Below are 20,427 nucleotides of genomic sequence, written 5' to 3' on the forward strand. Positions count from 1 at the left end.
TGTCTGGACAGCAAAATACCCAGACACCATGGTGAAAACACTCGTAATGGAAACTTCTGATCATTGGTCATGTGTGATCCAAATCAAAACTACAATCCCACAACCACAGCTGTTTAGATTTGAAAACCATTGGCTTTTCAACAATGACTTCATCGAGGTTGCTGTGCAAGGCTGGTATGCCCCAGACCATATAACAGACCCTGCAAAAGCTATCTGTGCCAAGTTCAAGCACCTAAGGAAAAGTCTAAAGGACTGGAAAAAGAAGCTTCCCAACCTTGCTCTGGCTATTGAGAAAATTAAACTAGTACTTCATTTCCTAGAAACTCTTGAAGTTTTTAGAGACCTATCACTCATAGAATGGAATTTCAGGAAGCTGGTATCTGCAAAATTAGTGGCATTGTTGCAGCAGCAAAAAATGTATTGGAAGCAGAGAGGAAAAGTCAGATGGGTGAAAGAGGGAGATGCAACGACCAAATATTTTCATGCCCATGCAACAATCAGACACAGGATCAACAAAATCACCACCCTTCAGGATGAATCAGGAACTGAACTCAGTGATCATGCCCAAAAAGCCTCTTTGCTCTGGAATTCCTTTAAACAAAGGCTGGGGACCTTAGAGTTCGAACATTTTGCTTTTGATTTACAGTAGCTATTTCAACCATCAATGGATCTGGAGGGCTTAGAGGCTGACTTCAGTAGTCAAGAAATTGAAAATGTTATTAGGGAATTACCAAATAACAAGTCACTAGGGCTTGATGGCTTCTCAAATGAATTCATCAAGGGATGCTGGCCTCTCATCAGTTCAGACTTTCATAGTCTGTGTCAGGCCTTTCATAACTCAGACATTTGTCTCAGAAGCATCAACTCCTCATTCATTACTTTAATCCCAAGGATTGATAGTCCAATTTCTACAAATGACTACAGACCACACTCTCTACTAAACTCTTCCATGAAGATCATCACCAAATTTCTTGCAAACAGGCTCCAAACCAAAATTCAAAGACTAATTCATCAGAACCAGTATGGCTTCATCCAAAAAAGAACTATTTAGGACTGTCTAGCATGGGCACTGGAATATCTACACATTTGTCACAAATCCAAAAAAGAACTGATCATCATAAAATTGGATTTTGAGAAGGCTTTTGATAAAATAGAGCATCAGGCCATTGTGAAAATCATGGAGGCCAAAGGATTTGGGGACAAATGGATTATGTGGATCAAATCAATCTTGCTATCTGGAACCTCTGCAGTATTGTTGAATGGAATCCCAGGCAAAGTCTTTCCATGCAAGAGAGGGGTAAAGCAGGGGGACCCACTGTCTCCTCTCTTATTTGTTCTCACTGCTGACCTCTTGCAAACAATAGTCAATGAAGCCAAAAATAGAAATGTCCTCAAGAATCCAATACCCCTCAGATATATAGATGATTTCCCTATCATCCAGTATGCAGACGACACCCTGTTGGTAATGGAAGCCTGTAGCAGACAGTTGATTGCACTGAAAGCCCCTCTTCATTCTTATGGTACTTCCACTGGACTCAAAGTTAACTACTCAAAGTCCTTCATGGTCCCTATTAACATTACTTCAGACAAACTACAAAATCTGGCCAACACTTTTGGTTGTCAAACTGGGAGCCTACCCTTCACCTACCTAGGATTACCTTTGGGATTGAATAAGCCCAAAATCATAGATTTTTCACCACTAGTCACCAGATGTGAAAGAAGATTAGCTGCAACTTCAGCATTTCTTAATCAAGCAGGAAGATTGGAAGTGACTAATTCAGTGCTCACTGCCATGCCCACTTACTGTATGAGCACCTTCCTTCTACAATAGGGTGTCACTGAGCAGATTGACAAGCTTAGAAAACTATGCTTATGGAGGGGATCAGACCACAATGCAAAGCAAAATCCAAAAGCAGCATGGGAGCTGGTATGCAGGAAAAGAAAGAAGGTGGGCTAGGTATTATCAATATCAGAACGCAAAATGAAGCCCTACTTATCAAGCAGCTCAGTAAATTCTTCAACAAAGCCAGTTTACCATGGGTCTCTTTGATTTGGGAGAGGTACTATGACAATGGACAACTGCCTGTGATGGGGAAAAAAGGTTCCTTTTGGTGGAAAGATCTGCTTAAACTGCTAGACAAATTCAAGGGGTTGGCTAAGGTGCAAATTAACAATGGTACCTCATGCTTTCTATGGAAAGACCTGTGGGCAGATGAAGTTCTCAACCAAAAATTTCCTGAATTGCACTCCTTTGCCATCAACAACAACATCACCTATTCAAAGGCCATCAGTGCAAATCAGCTGACCAATCTGTTCCATCTACCGATTTCACAAATAGCCCACCAACAATTACACAACCTCCAGAACATTCTAGCAGTAACACAAGTCTCAGAACAAAATGACAATTGGTCGTTCATTTGGAGCACTCAGAATTTCTCAGTTAAAAAGGCTTATAAGCACCTGAGTGGGCATCTAAGCATTCATCCAGCATTCAATTGGACATGGAGCTCATCTTGTCAAAATAAACATAAAGTTTCTTCTGGCTAATCCTGAGAGATAGATTAAGTACAAGAGAACTTTTGAGAAGAAAGAACATGCTCTTACCGGACTATACATGTGTGCTCTACAACTGTGGACAAGAAGAATCCTTAACTCATTTGTTGCTTCAATGCCCACTGGCAATTCAGTGTTGGGGAATGATCAATGTCACTATTCATCAAACCTATGACCCCCTACAAACTTTAGAAAGCTTCAAGGATCAGCTTAATGTGCCGTTCTTCATGGAAGCCATCATTCTTATGGCCTGGGCTATATTGTCAATCAGAAATGATCAAATTTTCAGGGGAATTGTCCCAACGCTTCACGCAGCAAGATTCAACTTCAGGAATGAATGGAGACTGCTGCTCCTAAGGGCCAAGAAAAGCTATTTCCCACTAATTGAGCAATGGATAGCAAGTCTTCTTTAGCTCTTCACCTTGTAACTTCCTGCTCAATTTTCTTTCTTTCCTTTTTCGTTTCCTAAGTTTTTAGGAAACTTTTGTAACCTGTAACGTTCCCCTTTTTAATAAAACACTGTAGGAGTGCAAACCCCTCCAGTTTTACTAAAAAAAACATTTCCTCACGTTCAGTCTCGCAAACTGGAAAATATTACAATACACAACATGAACTATCTTATATTGTTCATCACAAAACAGAGTACGTAGAAGTGGCATATACATCAAGAACTTGACAAATGCTGCCGCTTGCTTCCTCAAGATCAAATTAAAACACACGACGCTCATATATGTACCCCACTACCCCGTGTATGAATGTCAAGAGAAAACCCCAAGATAAAGTTGAATAATCCTTCTGCTTATTAGCTTCTTCTGCATGACCGACCACACACAATTTAATCACCAATTACACGCCATTATGTATCCTTGGCTCTTATTGTACCAACAAATTAACCAACAACAAATAGTACAACATATACACACACATTGTAAACACCAAAACTAGTCCAAACAAATCATCATCAAGCTATATATATAAACTCCCAAGAACTCATGCATCAAGTTGCACCATCGTCTTAGCTAGATCACGTATGCATGCATGCATGATATATACATGCACACTTGACCGTTCATGCATGTTTTCCATCGCAGGTGTGGTCATCAAGTTTTTACCTCCCGTAACCCCACAAATCCATCTCCCCACCTCGTTGGGCGCCGGAACTCATGGCGCCAGTCATCTGCTGCACCGCCGCACTCCCGCCGTTGCTGAAACCATCAATCGCCTGCCACTGCTCCGCGGCTGCACCGGTGGCCTGGTCCCTCCCTTCGCCGGCCAGCTGGCCGCCACCACCGTCCGTGGCGACGCCGTCGCTGCTGCCGACGTCCAGGCCTCCACCGGGGTGATGCTCGACCGGCAGGCCGGAGAAGTCGTAGCCGGCGGTGCCGGCGCCGTCGTCGACCGTGGGCCGGTGGTTGGTGAGGAGGTCCTGGACCTGCACGTGGTGCGAGTACGCGGCGGCGTGCGGCGGCGCCGGGGCCTGCATCTGGGAGTAGTAGGAGGATGCGTGGTGGTAGTACGGGTGCGGGTGCATGTACGCCATGGCGGCCCTGGCGTGGTCGTGGTGTCCGCCGAGCGGCGGCGGCGACACGGCCAGGTGCCCGCCAGCATCCGCGCCCTGGCTGGTGCTCCCTTCGCCGCCGCCGATCTTGAAGAAGCACTTCTTCTTGAACACGCGGCACACCACCCATCCGTCCTCCTGCACACAGACAATTAATCAGATCGACATGCATATGATCAACACAGAAACCCTAATAATTAATCGACGCGCTCAGATTTAATTTCGCATGCAAATTATTAACGTACGCTGGTGCCGCCCTGGGCGTCGTCGGCGTCCTCAAGGCGATACTCATGCATGATCCAGTCGGTCTTCTGGCCGTGAGGGGCGCGGCCGCGGTAGAAGACGAGAGTCTTTCGCATGCCGATCTTGCGGTAGCTGGTGCGGATGCACTTGTCCCGGCCCGTGGCCTTCCAGAAGCCGGCGGTCGTGGCGCGGTTCGTCCTCGACCCCGTCGGGTACTTGCGGTCCTTGTGGCTGAAAAAGTACCACTCGTTCTGCGGCGCCGACCCGATCCGGCACCTCTCTGGATCCAATTAATTAATCAATGCATACTGTGTTACAACTTAGAAGAAAAACAAAGATATGAACAACTAAGTAAAGAACAAGCTGTAACTTAATTATTACCTTGCAGCTCCCAGGGCTCGATCTTGTTGAGGTCGACTTCCCTGATGACCTCGAGGTCGAACTTCTCGAATCCGACCTTCTTCTTGAGGTAGTACAGCAGCAGCTCCTCGTCGGTGGGGTGGAACCGGAAGCCCGGCGGCACGCCGTTGCTGGATGAGAAGGCCGCCATGCATGCGATTGTCAGCTCGATCGATCCCAAGTCAAGCCGATCAGTTTTTGACGCGGGAGAGGCCTGTAGCGCGTATATATACACGCGTGGGTGTGCGGCCGACCTCAGCTCCGATATATACATGGGCTGCAGGTCGCAGACGCATCGATCGTCAGCACAGGGAGGCAGCTAGCTGTAGGCTGTAGGCAGCAGCAGGCAGCAGCCAGCAGGAGAGGAGGAGGAGGAGGAGGAGGAGGGGTGGTGGTGGGGAGAGTTGACGCCGGCCGCCACGGCGGTGGACGGGGATAAAGTTGGTCGCGTAGGACGCAAGGCACGGCCATGAGCGCGCGCGCGCGGGGGGGAGCTCGCGATCGTCCAGCGGTCAGCTGCATTTTTCTACGCCGTTAACGATCCCGAGGTTCGTTTGTTTAGGGATCGCTTGATTGCTCCCAAAGCAAGTGCTAGCTAGCTTTGGAAGAGCTGCGGCTATCCACTAGTAATATATATGCACTATTACTCTAGAGTACGATTCATACGTGTATATTTTTTTTTCGTATGTAACTGCATGATTAATCCAGAGTGTGGACAGAATTGAAGACTAATTGGATGATCTTTTGATATAGCCGGCGATGATGTTTGTATGTCTCTATAGATATGAAGTGACGATGGTGTGTATTATAAATGATTGTGTATGTTAATCAAGCTGGCTGAAAGTTTGAGATTGCTAGGTCTAGATAACAGTACTGATGTGAGTGATTGGCATCCTTTTTCATGAACATGCTCCTGCACAAGATTTGAGGACTAGATATGAAATAAGCACATAGAGCAAGATCCAATACGCATCATAAATGAATTTGGATTGTGACCTAGTTTAACATGTTAGCGTAGGTGCCTATGTGGCATATATGCATCCATCATATCCATGCATCGCAACCAGATATATATACCATAAGCACATAGCCAGATATATATGTATTCAATATATAGACACAATAGGGGCCATCATTTTGGGACGACAAGTATGCAGGGTTGTCTTAACCAAGTGAAATTGGAAACTTCGTTCTAGTACTCCCGGCGGCCCGGAAATTTCTACATACTACCTGCTTTTCTAAAGCGAACAATCAGTCCAGCAGAGAGCTGAAGATTATTACACCACAGTAGTGAAGTGGGAGAAAGCAGGGGCGAAGGCGGTACTGTCAGTAGAGGGTGTAAATGCACCACCCTAAATTTTAAAAACAGTAGTTTTGGTTTAAATTTCACCATATATGCACCATCCCTTATACAAATATATGCACCCACAAGATAAGTGTACCACTTTTTAATTTACTCTAGCTTCGCCACTGGGAGAAAGTGAGGTTTGCTACTGTGTGTAGTGTGTCTTTAATTTTGCTGTGCGTGAATTGGGTGCAAATCTTGTGGTTGTATATCTGGGGTTACTTGCACACTGGAGGAGGCAAGCTGAGGATGGCTAAATAGGTTACGCAGTCCAACACTTGGAACTCTACAACCCTAACCAACCAGTTTCCCTAGGGATCGAGCACCATGCACACACATGCAGGCAAGGGCACAGTTTCCACTAAACCTTAACAGACTGAGCTTAACTGCAACTGAAGGATTAGTTGACATCCACTAAATTATACTAGCTACTAGCGCTGATGAATTATATATATATATATGCTTCACCAAATTGATCAGAAAGCTATAACTTCTAAATCATTAAATGGAAGGAACTGGGCTTCACCATGCTCCATTCTGCGCAACTCGGGAAATAGACATGCACAGAGAGCTTTCTGCATTAATCTGATGAGAGATCGTTCTGAATTCCAACGCAAAGCTAATTAACGTCATATACATACCTGTCCAATAACTAGAAATCAAACTTGACAGACCTACTAAAAGCGGTTTCGCATTTCCGGCCGGCAGCAATATTATATTTAGCAATGCAACAAAATAAAGAAAAGGAATTAGGAGCCAGTAGTATAGCATGCATATATGAATATATGATTGCTCTAAGCATGAGTTAAGGGCGCTGCATGTGAGGGGTGGGCCACTAATCGAGCCACGACTCGTGGGAAAGTCGTCGTCGTCCACGCATGCATGCATGGTGCATGGACATTGCCCCGGCCGTGCACCTTGAGTGAGGTCTACTGCTCCGCCGTCACCGTGACAACCACCGCGGCGAGGTTCCCGATGATGCATGCATGAGGCCCGGGCGGGCGGGGACTCGTGCGGACGCGGGGCACGCGCTCGATCGCCCAGTCGCGCGCCCGGCTCAGCAGTTGGCTTGTTGCATAGGCAGCACTCCATCGATCGGCCAAAGCTAGCTACTAGGACGACCTCAAGCCGGCAAGGCTCCCCGCCATTCGCGCGCGCTTTGAGTGAGAGCTGGGCGAAGCTTGGGCTCTGTCCAAATGATTAGGGGGAGCCTTGTTGCCTGGAGTTTACTGACCTCAAGTGCTCTGAGATTGTTACCGTACGTACCGGCCACCTCGACCTCAGAAAGGAACCAGCCGGGTTATGGTGGCTGGTCTCAGCTTGCTTCTTGTGCCACTTGGGTTGCTTGCTTGCTGCCCCTGGTAATCTCGTGTGTCTGGTGAAACATACTTGCCATGAAAACTTGTGCCTCCAGGCTCCAGGCTCCAGGGCCCCGCCCTCAGTTTTAAACTTGCTATAGTTTGGAAGAAGGTGTCAATGCATGGATGCATGCTTCAGGTATCTGCTCTGTTAGTCAAGACAGCAAGCTACCCATAGGAGAATCTGAGTGCAACCAACACTTCAGAGATTTTTTTTACGGCTGATGTTATCCCCTCCCTCCAAAAATACAAGGGATTCTAGGAGTTTTTTAGGATATATTAAGCTAGAGGAAAAGATGCATATATATACCCCTAAGGCCCTAACTTCTTTTTTTGAGAAGCCCCTCTCCTTTTTGCGCACATCATAATTTTAGATAAGGCCCCTCTGCTGATTCCTTAGACACTGATGCATGTATGGTTGGGGTTTCATTTCAAAAAAACAGATGCTCCTAAGCAAAACTTTGGGGGTTTTATCCTGTATCCCATTTTTAAGTGTTTGACTTGTACATCATTTTTCAAGTTGGCATGTTCTTTAAGTGTTTAACAAAATTGTTAAATAATGATCTCTAAAAAGTTCACTGAGGAATTAACTTATAACCCTACACTATTAGGATCCTAAATTTTGAGGGCCAAGAATTTGCTTGAGTGTTAGAGTAAAACCGCCAAGAAAAATATAGTTTCCTTGGTTGTGTACATCGACCTCTAAGAAAACATATATTTTTTGGAGGTTAAAGTAAACCACCAAGAAATATGGGTGTTTCTTTGTCTTTTTATAATCACCTCCAAGGAAATGACATATATTCCTTGAGTGTTATTATAAATAACCAAAGAAATTACTATTTCCTTGAGTGTTGTTCATAACCGCCAAGAAAGTTATTTGGCGGGTGTCCCCTTGAGAAAACTATTTTCGTGGTTGTAACATTTTCTTTGGCCCCTCGGCAAATTAAGTATGGCCCTAGTTTACTTGGCGGCGAGCATCCAAGAAAATCATCCTTGAGTGCTAAAACTACTAAGGAAACTTATTTCCCTTGTCTTCTATCCTTGAGTGTGTTTGCTTGATGGTTTGTCGTCAAAAAATTATTTTTTAATGGTTTAACCCCCTTTCTTGGTGGTTTTTCACTATTACAAAAAACTTTTACAAGGCGTCTTGATTTAGCCCTCAGAGGCGGTTGGGCCAGCTACCCGCCTCGGTTAATGCATAGGCGGTCGCTTTTGATTAACCGAGGCAGTTATTATAACATAACCGTCTCGGTTAATAGACATTTACTGAGGGGGCATCCTAACGCAACCGTCTCGGTAAATCATTAACCGAGGCGAGCATTCTAATTCTACCCGCTTCGGTAAATCAAGCCCAGCCCACCAGCCCACACAGCCCATTCCCAGCTCCAATATATAAACAAAACAAGTAGGAAACCCTAACTCCCTCACTCCCCTCTCTCAGACCTGCAATCTTCCTGACCACCGAGTTGCAACTCAGCGGCGCCCCTCCCCCCCTCCTCGGGACCTCCCTCTCCCCCCATCTCTCGACGGCGAGGCTCCAGCATCGGGCTCGCGCGCCCAGGCGGCTGGCGCCGCGTGCTCCGACAGTGGGCACGGGCGCCTCGGCGGCGGGTGCCGCATGCCCTGTAGCGAGTGGGCCGCACACCATGGTGGCTAAATGGTTGCGCGGCCCGGCCTCCTTCCCTCCCTCCCTCATCCATGGTGGTGCAGATCTGGTGGAGAGGACACCTCTAGTTACGGTGGGATCCAGCTGCAGGAGCAGTGAGGCTAGGCTCTCTCTCGGCGGTGGTGTTCGGTGGGATTTGGCGACGACGCGCAGGGAGTTTAGATCCGGCGACGACTCTTTATTCTTCATCCCCGAACAGCGTGGATCTGGCTTCCGTGATGGCGATGGCGGTGACATTGGGTTGGCGGGCCTATTGATGGGCTCAGCGGGCTCATCGATGGGCTCGCTGGATTTGTTTTTTTGTTTTTTATTTTATTAACCGTGGCGGACATTCAAAACGCCTTGGAAAAAGTTCGATTTACCGTGACCTTTGATCCGAGGCATTTTGTTTGCCCGTCTTGGTTAATCTAAAAGTAAAACGCCCGCCTCAGTTAAAATTATTGTAGTAGTGTTTGGCACTCAAAAGGAAATTTAGGATTGTGGTAGTGCTAGTTTTAATCCTTTTTTACTATTTTCCTTCAACAACTTTTATACCAAATCTTACCAAAAGTTGTTTATAGAAGTTTGACTAGAGTTTTGTGCTCTTAATCATTGTTTACTTGTGTCACATACTTACATGTGTTGTCACTATTAAGAAAGGTTTTGTATACATAAAGTCTCGTAAACATCATCATCATTAAGAAATGTTAGTGTTTATGAGATGCACATGGAATGTCTTTGGTTAACACCTATGCTGTTACATGTGTTTTCACAATTTTCACAGTTGGTAATGTATTTACATACAAGTTAATTTAAATGCTAAAGTGCACATGGACCTAGAGTTTTGGTTTATTAATGATAAACAATTTAGGGACTAATGTTATCTATGAGTTTGTGGAGATGTTTTAGTCACAAAAGTTGAATATCGATGCTTAATGATCTCTCAAATTTTAAAGGAATCATGTAACTCAAATCGGTTTTATTCTTTTTGTATTCTGAAAATTAGTTTACAAGACGCCGCTCCAAGCTCCAAACTGAGACAACGAAGCAAACGGAAGCGGAAATGACGAGGAGGATATTTCGATAGACTTTGGACATGATAAATGAGGTGCGCTCTTCCAAAAATCTTAACAGTAACTATTGACAAATGGGACCACATGTCAGCGAAAGAAAAAGAAGAGCATATGAATAGACCAACGAGATCAACAGAATCAAAGATCCAAACCGCCCAAAAATCGATCGATCACACGAGCGCATAGGAATACCCGAGCACAAGATAGCTTTTCCAAGGAGATATGTAGGCAACTCTCAACCCTCTAGCTAACAGCATGCAGGTGCTGCAATTACATCCTAGCGTTTGACAGACCTTGATGGCAGATCGGTCCTTCAGTTTCAGCTTTTGTTCGAGTCATATGAAATTGGGAGTGCCCATGTGAGGCTGGACACCAGTGGGATGCTTCACAAATGGACGGCTAGATGATGTAGAGTCACATGATCTAACGAATGTAAATTTCAGATGACATGGCTCACTGTAGATGCAGCTTTATAAAAAAAAACGATTGCTAGTGGCCTCCATCTATATATAGGTATATAGGATTAGGGCCCTGGTACTCTGATATGCAACGAATAATGATAAGTTGAATTAGGATAACTCAGCATTGATGATCTAAAGCTTTCAACAAAATAGAATGTGACATTGTATTATAGTTCCATTGGTTCCCAATTTTTTACAATTTGGCCTTTTTTTTAAAAAAAAGTTCATAATTGGACCCCTGAAAAACTTAAGTGCAGAAATGGACCCAGGACTCGGCGCCATGCATCATGGCGTCGAGGTATCACGTCTCGGCGCCATGGATCACGGCGCCGAGCTCCCTGGGCCAAGCCAGCGTGGATTTTGCGTGGCGGCTTGTGTGGCAAAAAAAAGAAAAAAAAACCAGTCGGCGCCAGAGATCACGGCGCCGAGCTCGGCGCCACGAATCTCGGCGCCGAGCTCGGCGCCACAGATCTCGGCGCCGAGGTCCTTTCCAAAACGGCCGACCTCTTTCTCTCTGCTTCCTCTCTCCTCGCGCAGCGCTCTGCTCCTGCTCCCGCACAGCTCGCCTCGCCGCGCGCCCCGCGCTGCTCCTCCTCCGCCGCGCACCTCGCCGCGCGCCTCGCCGCTCTCGCCGCGCGCCGCGCGTGCCCCGGCCGGCCGCCCCGCGCAGCGCTGCGCGCCCCGCAGACCCCGCGCAGCTCGCCACGCCGCCCCGCGCACCGCGTGGCCCGCGGCGCCTCCTCAACCGCGGCGTGGCCGGCTCGTGCCGTGGTCCTGTGCGGCCGCCGGCGGGCGGGCAGCCGGCGCCCACCCGAGGTAATTTTTTTTAATTTTCAGTTTGTAGTTGGCATTTTTTATTATTTAGGTTGTTTTGTAATGTTTAATTTAGTTATCAGTTAATAATAATTTAGTTAGTTATTAGTTTTATTAGTTTTATAATTTAGTTATCAGTAAATAATAATTTAGTTAGTTATTAGTTTTATTAGTGTTATAATTTAGTTAGGTATTTCATCTAGCAATTTTTTAGTTAGTAAAGTTTTGGTGTCAATTAAGTTAGATAGGTAGTACTTGTAATAAACGTAGTTACCAAAGATACTTAGGATATGTAATAATATTATGTATTTTCATGTCGTATGTTCTTATTAACATAGTTATGTAGTTAGCAAATTTAGTTATATAGTTGGGTAGGTAGATTATTATTAAAATAGATACACATATACATAATAATTCGTATGTGTACTATAGTTGTAGTTGTATTAGTTATATGCCTAGTAACATGGTTGTTTTGTGTATCAATTAGATGGACAATTTAGTAACCTTATATCATGGAGGAAGTGTGGAGAAAGATTAGTTTGGCAATGTTGATTTTGTTGGAATGGAAACGGTCCCTTTGATGTTCGATGAGCGGCCCTTGTTTTCTGAATTGATGGGTAGTGCTCGTGATGAGCTTAAATGTAATTCGAATGAAGAAGAAATCTTAGTTGAGGGGGTCATTCACCATGGCGGGTCAGGAACAATTTTTAGGCGGTTGGTCCCAATTGTATCCGAGGTTCAATGGGACAAATATGTCAAAACTGTCATGAAGAGTGAGTTTAAATGTTTGGATTTGGTTGTGCGCAACTTGTCCAAGGAGCCAGGCCCTCTAGTGGATTCTCCTCTTAATTGGCAACCACCCATTGGCCCTCTAGTGGACAATCCGGCACCCTCAGCTTCTCTGATACCCATTCAGAACGTGGGTGTGGAAGATGTGGTTGTCGTTCCTGATGCTCAATCCGGTCCCAATGAGGTTGGCTGCGTACATACCCCTATGACCCAGACAATTCCATGTAAGTGGCGTAGTTGCATTATTCATTTTGTTAGCATTCCTTCGTTCGATTTAGTTGTCTCAATTGTATGCATATTTGTGGTTTTGTTGTAGGTGACAATCCAAGTAATGATTGTTGTCATCCTGTGCCTCCAACATTTAATGTTGACGCAGCTTTTATAGCATCTAATAGTTTGGATGTTAATATTGAGGATGATGAGGAGCCCTATGGCACAGCTAGAGCTGTTGATTCCGATGATGACCGGCCAGTTGCACCTTTAAGTGAACAAGAAATGGAGCTTATCAGATGTTTTTGTCCTGATCGTGATCCACTAGTTCACGAGTTTAGTGACCTCAGTCATTCTCAAAATGCTTATGCAGAGGGAAGAGATGATGAGCTGCTGGAGGCTCCTGAGCCTGGTGAGAGTGTGCAAATTCAGAAGGGCATGATCTTTAATGATTTGCCCAGCTTAAGAAGGTGGTTGCAACAATATTCTGTAATACGTAAAAGACCCTTCAAGGTGATGCACTCCCATGTTGAGCGCCGCTACACGGTTGTGTGTGAGATGTCAGATTGCAACTGGAGGGTCTGTGCTCGTAAACAAAAGGCCACCGGGAAGTTTAAGATCATAAAAATTGTAGGTCCACACACTTGTGCCCAGACTGACCTTCAACAGAAGCATCGACAGTTGACCTCTACACTTATTGCTAGTACGTTATGCACAACTTTAAAGGGTCAGCCCAACTTGAAGGTCAGAACAATTATGGACATGGCTCAGAAGATATTTAAATATGACATAAAGTATGGCAAAGCATGGAGGGCAAAGCAAAGGGCCTGGAAGATGATATATGGGGACTGGGAGGAGGGGTACGAGCAGCTGCCAGCAATGTTCAATGCAATGAAAGCAGCTAATCCAGGCATGCATTACGAGTACATTCCGAAGCCTAATGAATGGAGGAATGGGAGGCAGATATTCTTTCGTGCATTCTGGTGTTTTCCACAGTGTGTCTAGGCCTTTAGGCACTGCCGTCCAGTGTTATCAATTGATGGTACTTTTCTGCTTGGCAAGTACATGGGCACTCTTTTGGTAGCCATTTCCTGTGACGCTGACAACGCATTGGTTCCTTTGGCTTTTGCTTTGGTGGAGAGAGAGAACAAAGACAGCTGGGGTTGGTTCATGCGCCTTGTTCGGATACATGTCATTGGCCCACATAGGGAGGTTGGTGTCATATCTGATAGGCACCAGGGCATACTCAGTGCCGTACAGGAGCAGATTCCTGGTTATGCACCTTTGCACCATCGTTGGTGTACTAGACACCTTGCAGAGAATTTACTTCGGAAAGATGGTACGAAGGACAACTTTCCTCTATTCGAGGAGGTTGCTCGAATGCTTGAGGTGCCGTTTTTTGAGAAGAAGTTGGAGCAGTTAAAAACCGCAACAAATGCAGAAGGTAGGCAGTGGCTGCTAGGTTTGATGAGGGAACCTGAGAAATGGACAAGAGCCCATGATAATGGTGGATGGAGGTACGAGTTTCAGACTAGCAACATGGCAGAGTCATTTAATAGTGTGCTCAAGGGTATACGTGCCATGCCAGTCAATGCCATTATATCTTTTACCTTTTATAGACTAGCACGTAGGCTTAGGCGTGCTGCAGCTCGGTGCGGTTGCGGTACTAGTGCTGCGATGAATGTGCATGTGCCACAGGAACGACAATGCAACACACCTGTTGTGCATGGTACATCTTCTTTGGGAGGTATAATTTTATTAAATTTGTTGTTTATTTGAACTGAGCAATTTTCATGGTATGAGATAATGAATTAAGTGCACACATAATTTGAACAATGTTTATAGGATCTGGAGGACAGAGCTCGTCTCGGCCAACTATGGACACTTTTCAAAGCGATGATGATGAGGACGAAGAGGGGGTGGCCGAGGAGCGTGACTATGACGAGCTTGGGTTATCTCAGCTTCCTGATGCTCCTTCTACTCAGCCTACGCAGGTTGCAAGAAGGCGACGTCGTTCGCCTTGTAGGTACACTCCAGGCACCGATGCTCTTGGCCACAAGGGTAAGGGTAAGACTAGGAGGCAGTGAGGATGACTTCTGTGCTAACACCATGGTAGCAGCTTAGAATTGATGGCATAACTTCTGTTATTTTGCATGTATTGACACTGTGAACTTTGTGGACTATTTGTACTATATGGGACTGTATGGTCTCTGTGGACTATCTGAACTATCATTCCTGATGGCGTATGTGCTTGTGTTGTGATATTTGGATGAATCAATGTTTGTATTGTACTGTGATGTCTATTTATAACTGTGGATGTACCAAAAATAGGGGAAACTCTTGCAAATTTTTTCCATGAATTATTCAATGTAGTGCACATATTCTGTGGTCCATTCCTATTGGTTTTCGCAGTGTAGGCTTTTCAGAAACAGTGAACCAATATGGCTTTTCATTGAATCATCACATCCGAAATAGTGAACGAATCTAGCCTTTTCAGATGACAATCCAAATAGACTTTTCAGTTTTCAACTAGGCTTTTCAGTAATCGAATCTAGGCTTTTCAGGTGCATTTATTATATACTACAACGGCTACCAACTATTGGGTTCCTATATATATACGCAGTGGTGAGAGCGTTGCTACTCACTTGAGATTGTTCAGTTCAAGTAAAAATGTCTGGAGGGTCGTCTAGAGGGAAGGGAAAGGGAAAGGCGGCGATGAAGGGTAATCCCTTTCTTTGGGAGGGTCCTCTTGGTCCTAAAGACTTTGAGGAAGCAATTTATGATAGGTTCCCCCTTGAGAGCAAACATGATTTTACTAAAGAGGCACCACTGAGGGCATATGATGACCGAAAAGAAGAGTGGCCAAAATGTATGCATGGTGAGGATTGTTTGGTGCAGATGTACACAGAGGGGATAGATGGAGGGCGTCGTTTCTTCAAATGTCCACGAGCATGGGTAAGTCATATTACTAATTCAACCTTCAATAAGATACTCTCTTGTGCTAAAGCTACATACTTATTGCAGTCATCCTTGTCAAAAGAGAACTGTGGCTTCACCAGATGGGTCGATCCTAGACCTATTCATCCCCATGCAGAGTACATCTACTACCTGCAGGACCGTATCTTTGATTTAGAAACGGAAGTTAGCTGTGGTTACAAGGACGACGAAGAGGACGACAACAGCAATGCTACTGGCTCCCAAAACACAATATGCAATGATCCATACTGCACATGCCCTAATCACAAGAACAAGGGCCCTCCTTCACCACCACCCCCACCACCACCACCAACAACGGGAGGATACTATGGAGAAGGGGCAACACAGTTTGCTATGTGGCCACACTACTAGGTAGAACTGAACTAATTCACAGGCCACATCCATATGTTTGTTGTTTGGTTTAATCACCAAAGGCATGTTAGGGTTAGTCGAAAGAACTATGTACCTTTGTGTGGTATATGTTCTCACATGCCATTCCCTGTGCTTGTTAATTGCTTGAATTACCTAAGGCATGTTAGGTTTAGTCTCGGACCTCTGCACCCTTGTTTGGTGCATGTTTTGACATGCCATTCAATGTGATGTGTGCTACTAGTTATACAATATACTAGTTCGTTAACTTCTATTTCAACTAATTATCCTCATTTCATTGCCTATGCAATACTCAAATAAAAATATTGTCTACTAATAATGAAACCAAATTAAAATTGCTAAAGTGCATTACATAACAACAAATTGAAAAGTCCAACACAAAACAATATTGTCCATGAACCAAACAAAGAACAAGAAGGTAATGTAACTACTGAGTGCAACGAGGCCACTTTCCCTTCCTCTGGGCATCTGGATTCTCATCAATCGCTGCCTTCGCTCGGCGCACACGCTCAAGCTTCTTTTCCCTCTCCTCCCGAGCCACAGCAACACGTCTTCTTTCCTCCTCTTCCTTGTGCTCCCTCTTTTGAGCCTCCTCTCTACGTCTCTTCTCTAATATCTCTGCACGCTCTGCATCCCACTCCTTTAGGCCTTGTAGAAGCCGCTTGTCGGACTCCTTAACCTCAGTGTCGATCCACTGCTCAAAATCACACAATGGTGGAGGGGTCTGCAACAAATATATTTGTTCAAAAATTTAAATCATGCTTCGTAGGACACAAATTAATAAGTGCACAATAGAAAAAATAACTTACAATAAAGTTACTGCGGCGTTGTTTTGGCGTAGGCTCCCAGGCAAAATTCGAACACATCCAATACCTCTGCCGCTAGGTTTCCTCGTCTTCCGAAATTTCTACCTTGCAAGGATCACCACAAAAGCACATAGGTACTGGAACACCGCTAGGAAGCGGCTTGTGGATGTACGGACTACCGGTCGTCCGGCCATAGCTACAGTTCAAATAATTCAATTCTAAGAAGTCATAGCAAATAACGATTGAACCGAAAACTACAATTTACCAAATGATAAATAATAACGAATGAAATTTATCGAAACATGTCGAAAGGTTACCTTGGTTTGCTAATTTTTCCACGACGTGGCATTCTACGATTGCATAAGAAAAATATTAATCATCCATTCAAAAAACTATAAATGGTTTATCTAAGTCTACAACATACGTGTAATATAGGTCAAATCAATGAGTCAAAAACTAATATGTGAAAGAGTATACCTGGCTCTTCAAGATCTATGGAACAAATCAAACTTTTGATGGTCCAAATATTGAATCCAAATTCGTGCTCGGTTTTTGGAGAGAAAGAGCCAAGAGGGGAGATGAAAATATGAACTGTGTCCACGGGTAGCGAAGGGCGTCGGCCGATTTGTAGCAGGGAGCTCGGCGCCGTGATCTGTGGCGCCGAGCTCCCTGCCACGTCAGATCCACGTGAGAAGGCAGTCCAGGACCTCGGCGCCGTGATCCATGGCGGCGAGACGTGAAACCTCGGCGCCATGATGCATGGCGCCGACCCCCTGGGTCCATTTCTGCATTTAAGTTTTCCAGGGGTCCAATTGTGAACTTTTTTCAAAAAAAAGACCAAATTGTAAAAAATTGGGCCATTGGTTATTATCAATGTAGAGGCCGGATATTGTTTTATCCTTTATCTAAAAATTGGTTATTATCAACTGTGTGACACAATTGACCTCGCCAAGAAAGTTTATCTCTGCTCACAAATTGAGAACACAAGAAAAGTCATGAAACTATAAAGTACGTGGTCTTAGTATTGCAAATATTAATACGCTAAAAAGTTATTAAGAGTAAAAAGCTAAGAGTCTCACCAACCAATCAACGGTGAAACTATACAATCATAGGCTAATTTTTAAGGAAAAAAACCTCCAAAATCGATCTAATAGTGATGAAAGCAAACCATATAAGGCCTTGTTTGGATGTTGTCGGATTCACCTCAATCCACATGTGTTGAAGTGGATTGAGGTGGAATTTAGTTCAAGTTCCACTCCAATCCACCCCAACACATGTGGATTGATGCGAATCCGACTACATCCAAACAAGGCCTAAGAATGGGGATGAAGACCATGAGGAGGAGGTGGGCAGATGGCCAAGAGGATATGGAACCAAGATCTAATTCTAGTCATGCTCGAGTCGCCCTGCCTCGTGGTTGTGGCACTGGGTAACACGAAGACGGCAGGAGATCATGCAAAGGCGCGGTAGTGGAGTGATTTGAGATGGACAAAACAACAGTTAGAATTTTTTAGGCCTTGTTTAGTTCACCCTAAAAACAAAAAACTTTTCAAAATTCCTCGTCACATCGAATCTTGCGGTATATGCATGAAACACTAAACAAAAATAAAAACTAATTGCACAGTTTATCTGTAAATCGCGAGATGAATCTTTTGAATCTACTTAGTCCATGATTAGACAATATTTGTCAAATAAAAACGAAAATGCTACAGTATCAAAACCCAAAAGATTTTCGAAACTAAACAGAACAAAACAACAGTTAGATCCATAGAGCTCGGCTGGATATGGGTTGGGCTTGTGCTGGGCACGGGTTAGCCCGGACTTGATAATATCCTGGTCGAAAATTTGAAAGCTTACATGTAAACTCTACTTGAAAATCCATGTAAGTTTACAAGTGAATTTTCGACCTTGAAACTTACATGAATTTTTATACTGTCTTCCTTAATTAGCAGAACATCAAAGCTTAGTTTTTTTTAGCAGAACATCAAAGCTTAATTAGCACCCACCAAATGTCTCGGATCAAACATTAGCGTCGTTATTATATAGGAGTATATATATATACTGATAGTAGGGACGGATATTATTCTTTTATACTCACACTTCCATCCCTGGACTTCCCAAGGACCTTCTCAGTAGAACCGATAGGAGGCCACACGAACAAGCAATTGGGCCTGGCTATATCAGGCCTAATTGGATCTGCCATTCATAGTAAAATAGGAAAACGGAAGACTTTTTTTATCTCTCAAGAACTAGTTTGAGTGACTATCCTCCTCGAACTCTAAACCGGATGTCTTACCTCCTCAACTTTCAAAACCTACTAAATTACCCATGTATGGATTAGAATTGATTTTATTCACAGTTTCATCCATTTATAGTTAAAAAACTTGTAAATACTTAATAATGTTTTTATACCATGAAAAATGTATATAAGGTTCTAAAAAAATTGATAAAAATCTTAGAGCTATATAAGGACATGAAAAATCCAAAGAAGTTATTTAGATCTTGTGAAAATATCTCTAGAAGTTTTTAAACTAAAGACTGAGCTATAGGAAAATGGGGGAAATATCCAGAAAAAATTTAGAAAAATCCCAAAACATTCAAATGGTGTCTAAATGCACTCTAGAAACTTTTTGCAATAAAATTATGAGATGAACCAGAAAGAGTGCAACAATACATTTAATACAAAAATGCATTCGTTCTGGTTGCATATCATATTTTTATTACAAAACCTTTTGAAAACATTTTTAGACATTAAGTTGGATGATTTAGGAAGTTTCCACATTCGATTGCATATTTACCATTTTTCTAGAGCTACATAATTTTTTGGAAGCTTTTAAAGATACTTTCACGAGCTCTATGTATTTTATTTGAGGTCCTCGTGTTCCTATCTATTTCTACCGTTTTTCTTTGAAATTTTAGAAGTTTAGATATATTTTTCGTAGTATAGTAAGACGTCACTTTGAATAACTAATATTTTTGTGGTAAGTCCTCACACCATGATAATAGTTTAAGTCGCCACACCATGAATATCTAAATTTTTTCATGGTAAATTGTATTTTTTTGGTAAGTCGTCACAATTTACCATTGAACAAAATTTTTCTTAAAACCTAAACAATTTACCATTGAGCACAATTCAAAGATTTTCCACGAACTCTAAAACTGAACAATTTACCATCGTGGGACAAAATCACACCATGATAATACTTTAAAGAGGTGAAAGTGATACTTTTCTACTAAAAATATGTCCATCCCAGCTCTTTTGTGAGGAACTGAGGACCAAACAGATCACCAAAACAGTATGATCGACATCTACCAGTCCACCGAGTTTATATTTTCCTACTGTAGTAATTTGTCTAATAAATTGTGATTAGTTTCAAAAAATTTTTTGTGATTCCCTGAAAAACATATCATTCAACCATGTTTCTTAACCATTCTGTGAACACCTGACGACAGCAATCTGCAGAAATTGTTTTTTTTTTCCACTCAGCTCAAATGTTCTAGGCTTATAGCCCATCCAAGTACCTTCGAGGCCTCTCTCCCTCTGTGTTCTCGCTTTCGAAGCTCCTCCAACACAACCTTCTAGCCTTCTAGACCTGTTTTTACTACTGAGTTGCTCTGCTCTCTCACCGATATATCTAGCCCCTTCCGTGATCAAATCATAGTATCACACTGACTTTTTTTTTTTTGGACAACACGCTCACTTCGGTTTGGGTCCAAGAAGTATAAAGGCAGCTCGACAATTAACAAGCCCCCTAAACATCAGCATCAGCTCAAGCCTCAAGCTGCTCAATTCAGATTAACACACTAA

At 43.7% G+C, this 20,427-nt stretch overlaps 1 protein-coding gene across 1 annotated transcript; it reads right to left on the reverse strand.

Moving 5' to 3' along the window:
• On the reverse strand, nt 3,226–5,019 carry LOC8075854 (protein BEARSKIN2). Its single transcript, XM_002447861.2, has 3 exons — nt 4,736–5,019; nt 4,357–4,634; nt 3,226–4,249 (listed from the first exon to the last, which is right to left on the reverse strand). The coding sequence occupies exons 1-3, from the start codon at nt 4,902–4,904 to the stop codon at nt 3,662–3,664; spliced, it is 1,035 nt and encodes a 344-aa protein (XP_002447906.1). The 5' UTR covers nt 4,905–5,019; the 3' UTR covers nt 3,226–3,661.

Source organism: Sorghum bicolor, chromosome 6 (assembly GCF_000003195.3).
Source record: "Sorghum bicolor cultivar BTx623 chromosome 6, Sorghum_bicolor_NCBIv3, whole genome shotgun sequence".
In the NCBI taxonomy this organism is placed as follows: Eukaryota; Viridiplantae; Streptophyta; class Magnoliopsida; order Poales; family Poaceae; genus Sorghum; species Sorghum bicolor.

Bases quoted from the DNA above. Each gene is read 5' to 3' on its own strand.
- LOC8075854 (XM_002447861.2), bottom strand. From the start codon at position 4,904: ATGGCGGCCTTCTCATCCAGCAACGGCGTGCCGCCGGGCTTCCGGTTC. The intron at 4,635-4,735 runs GTAATAATTAAG...AATTGGATCCAG, and splicing joins CGAGCCCTGGGAGCTGCAAG to AGAGGTGCCGGATCGGGTCG. The intron at 4,250-4,356 runs GTACGTTAATAA...GTCTGTGTGCAG, and splicing joins ACGCCCAGGGCGGCACCAGC to GAGGACGGATGGGTGGTGTG.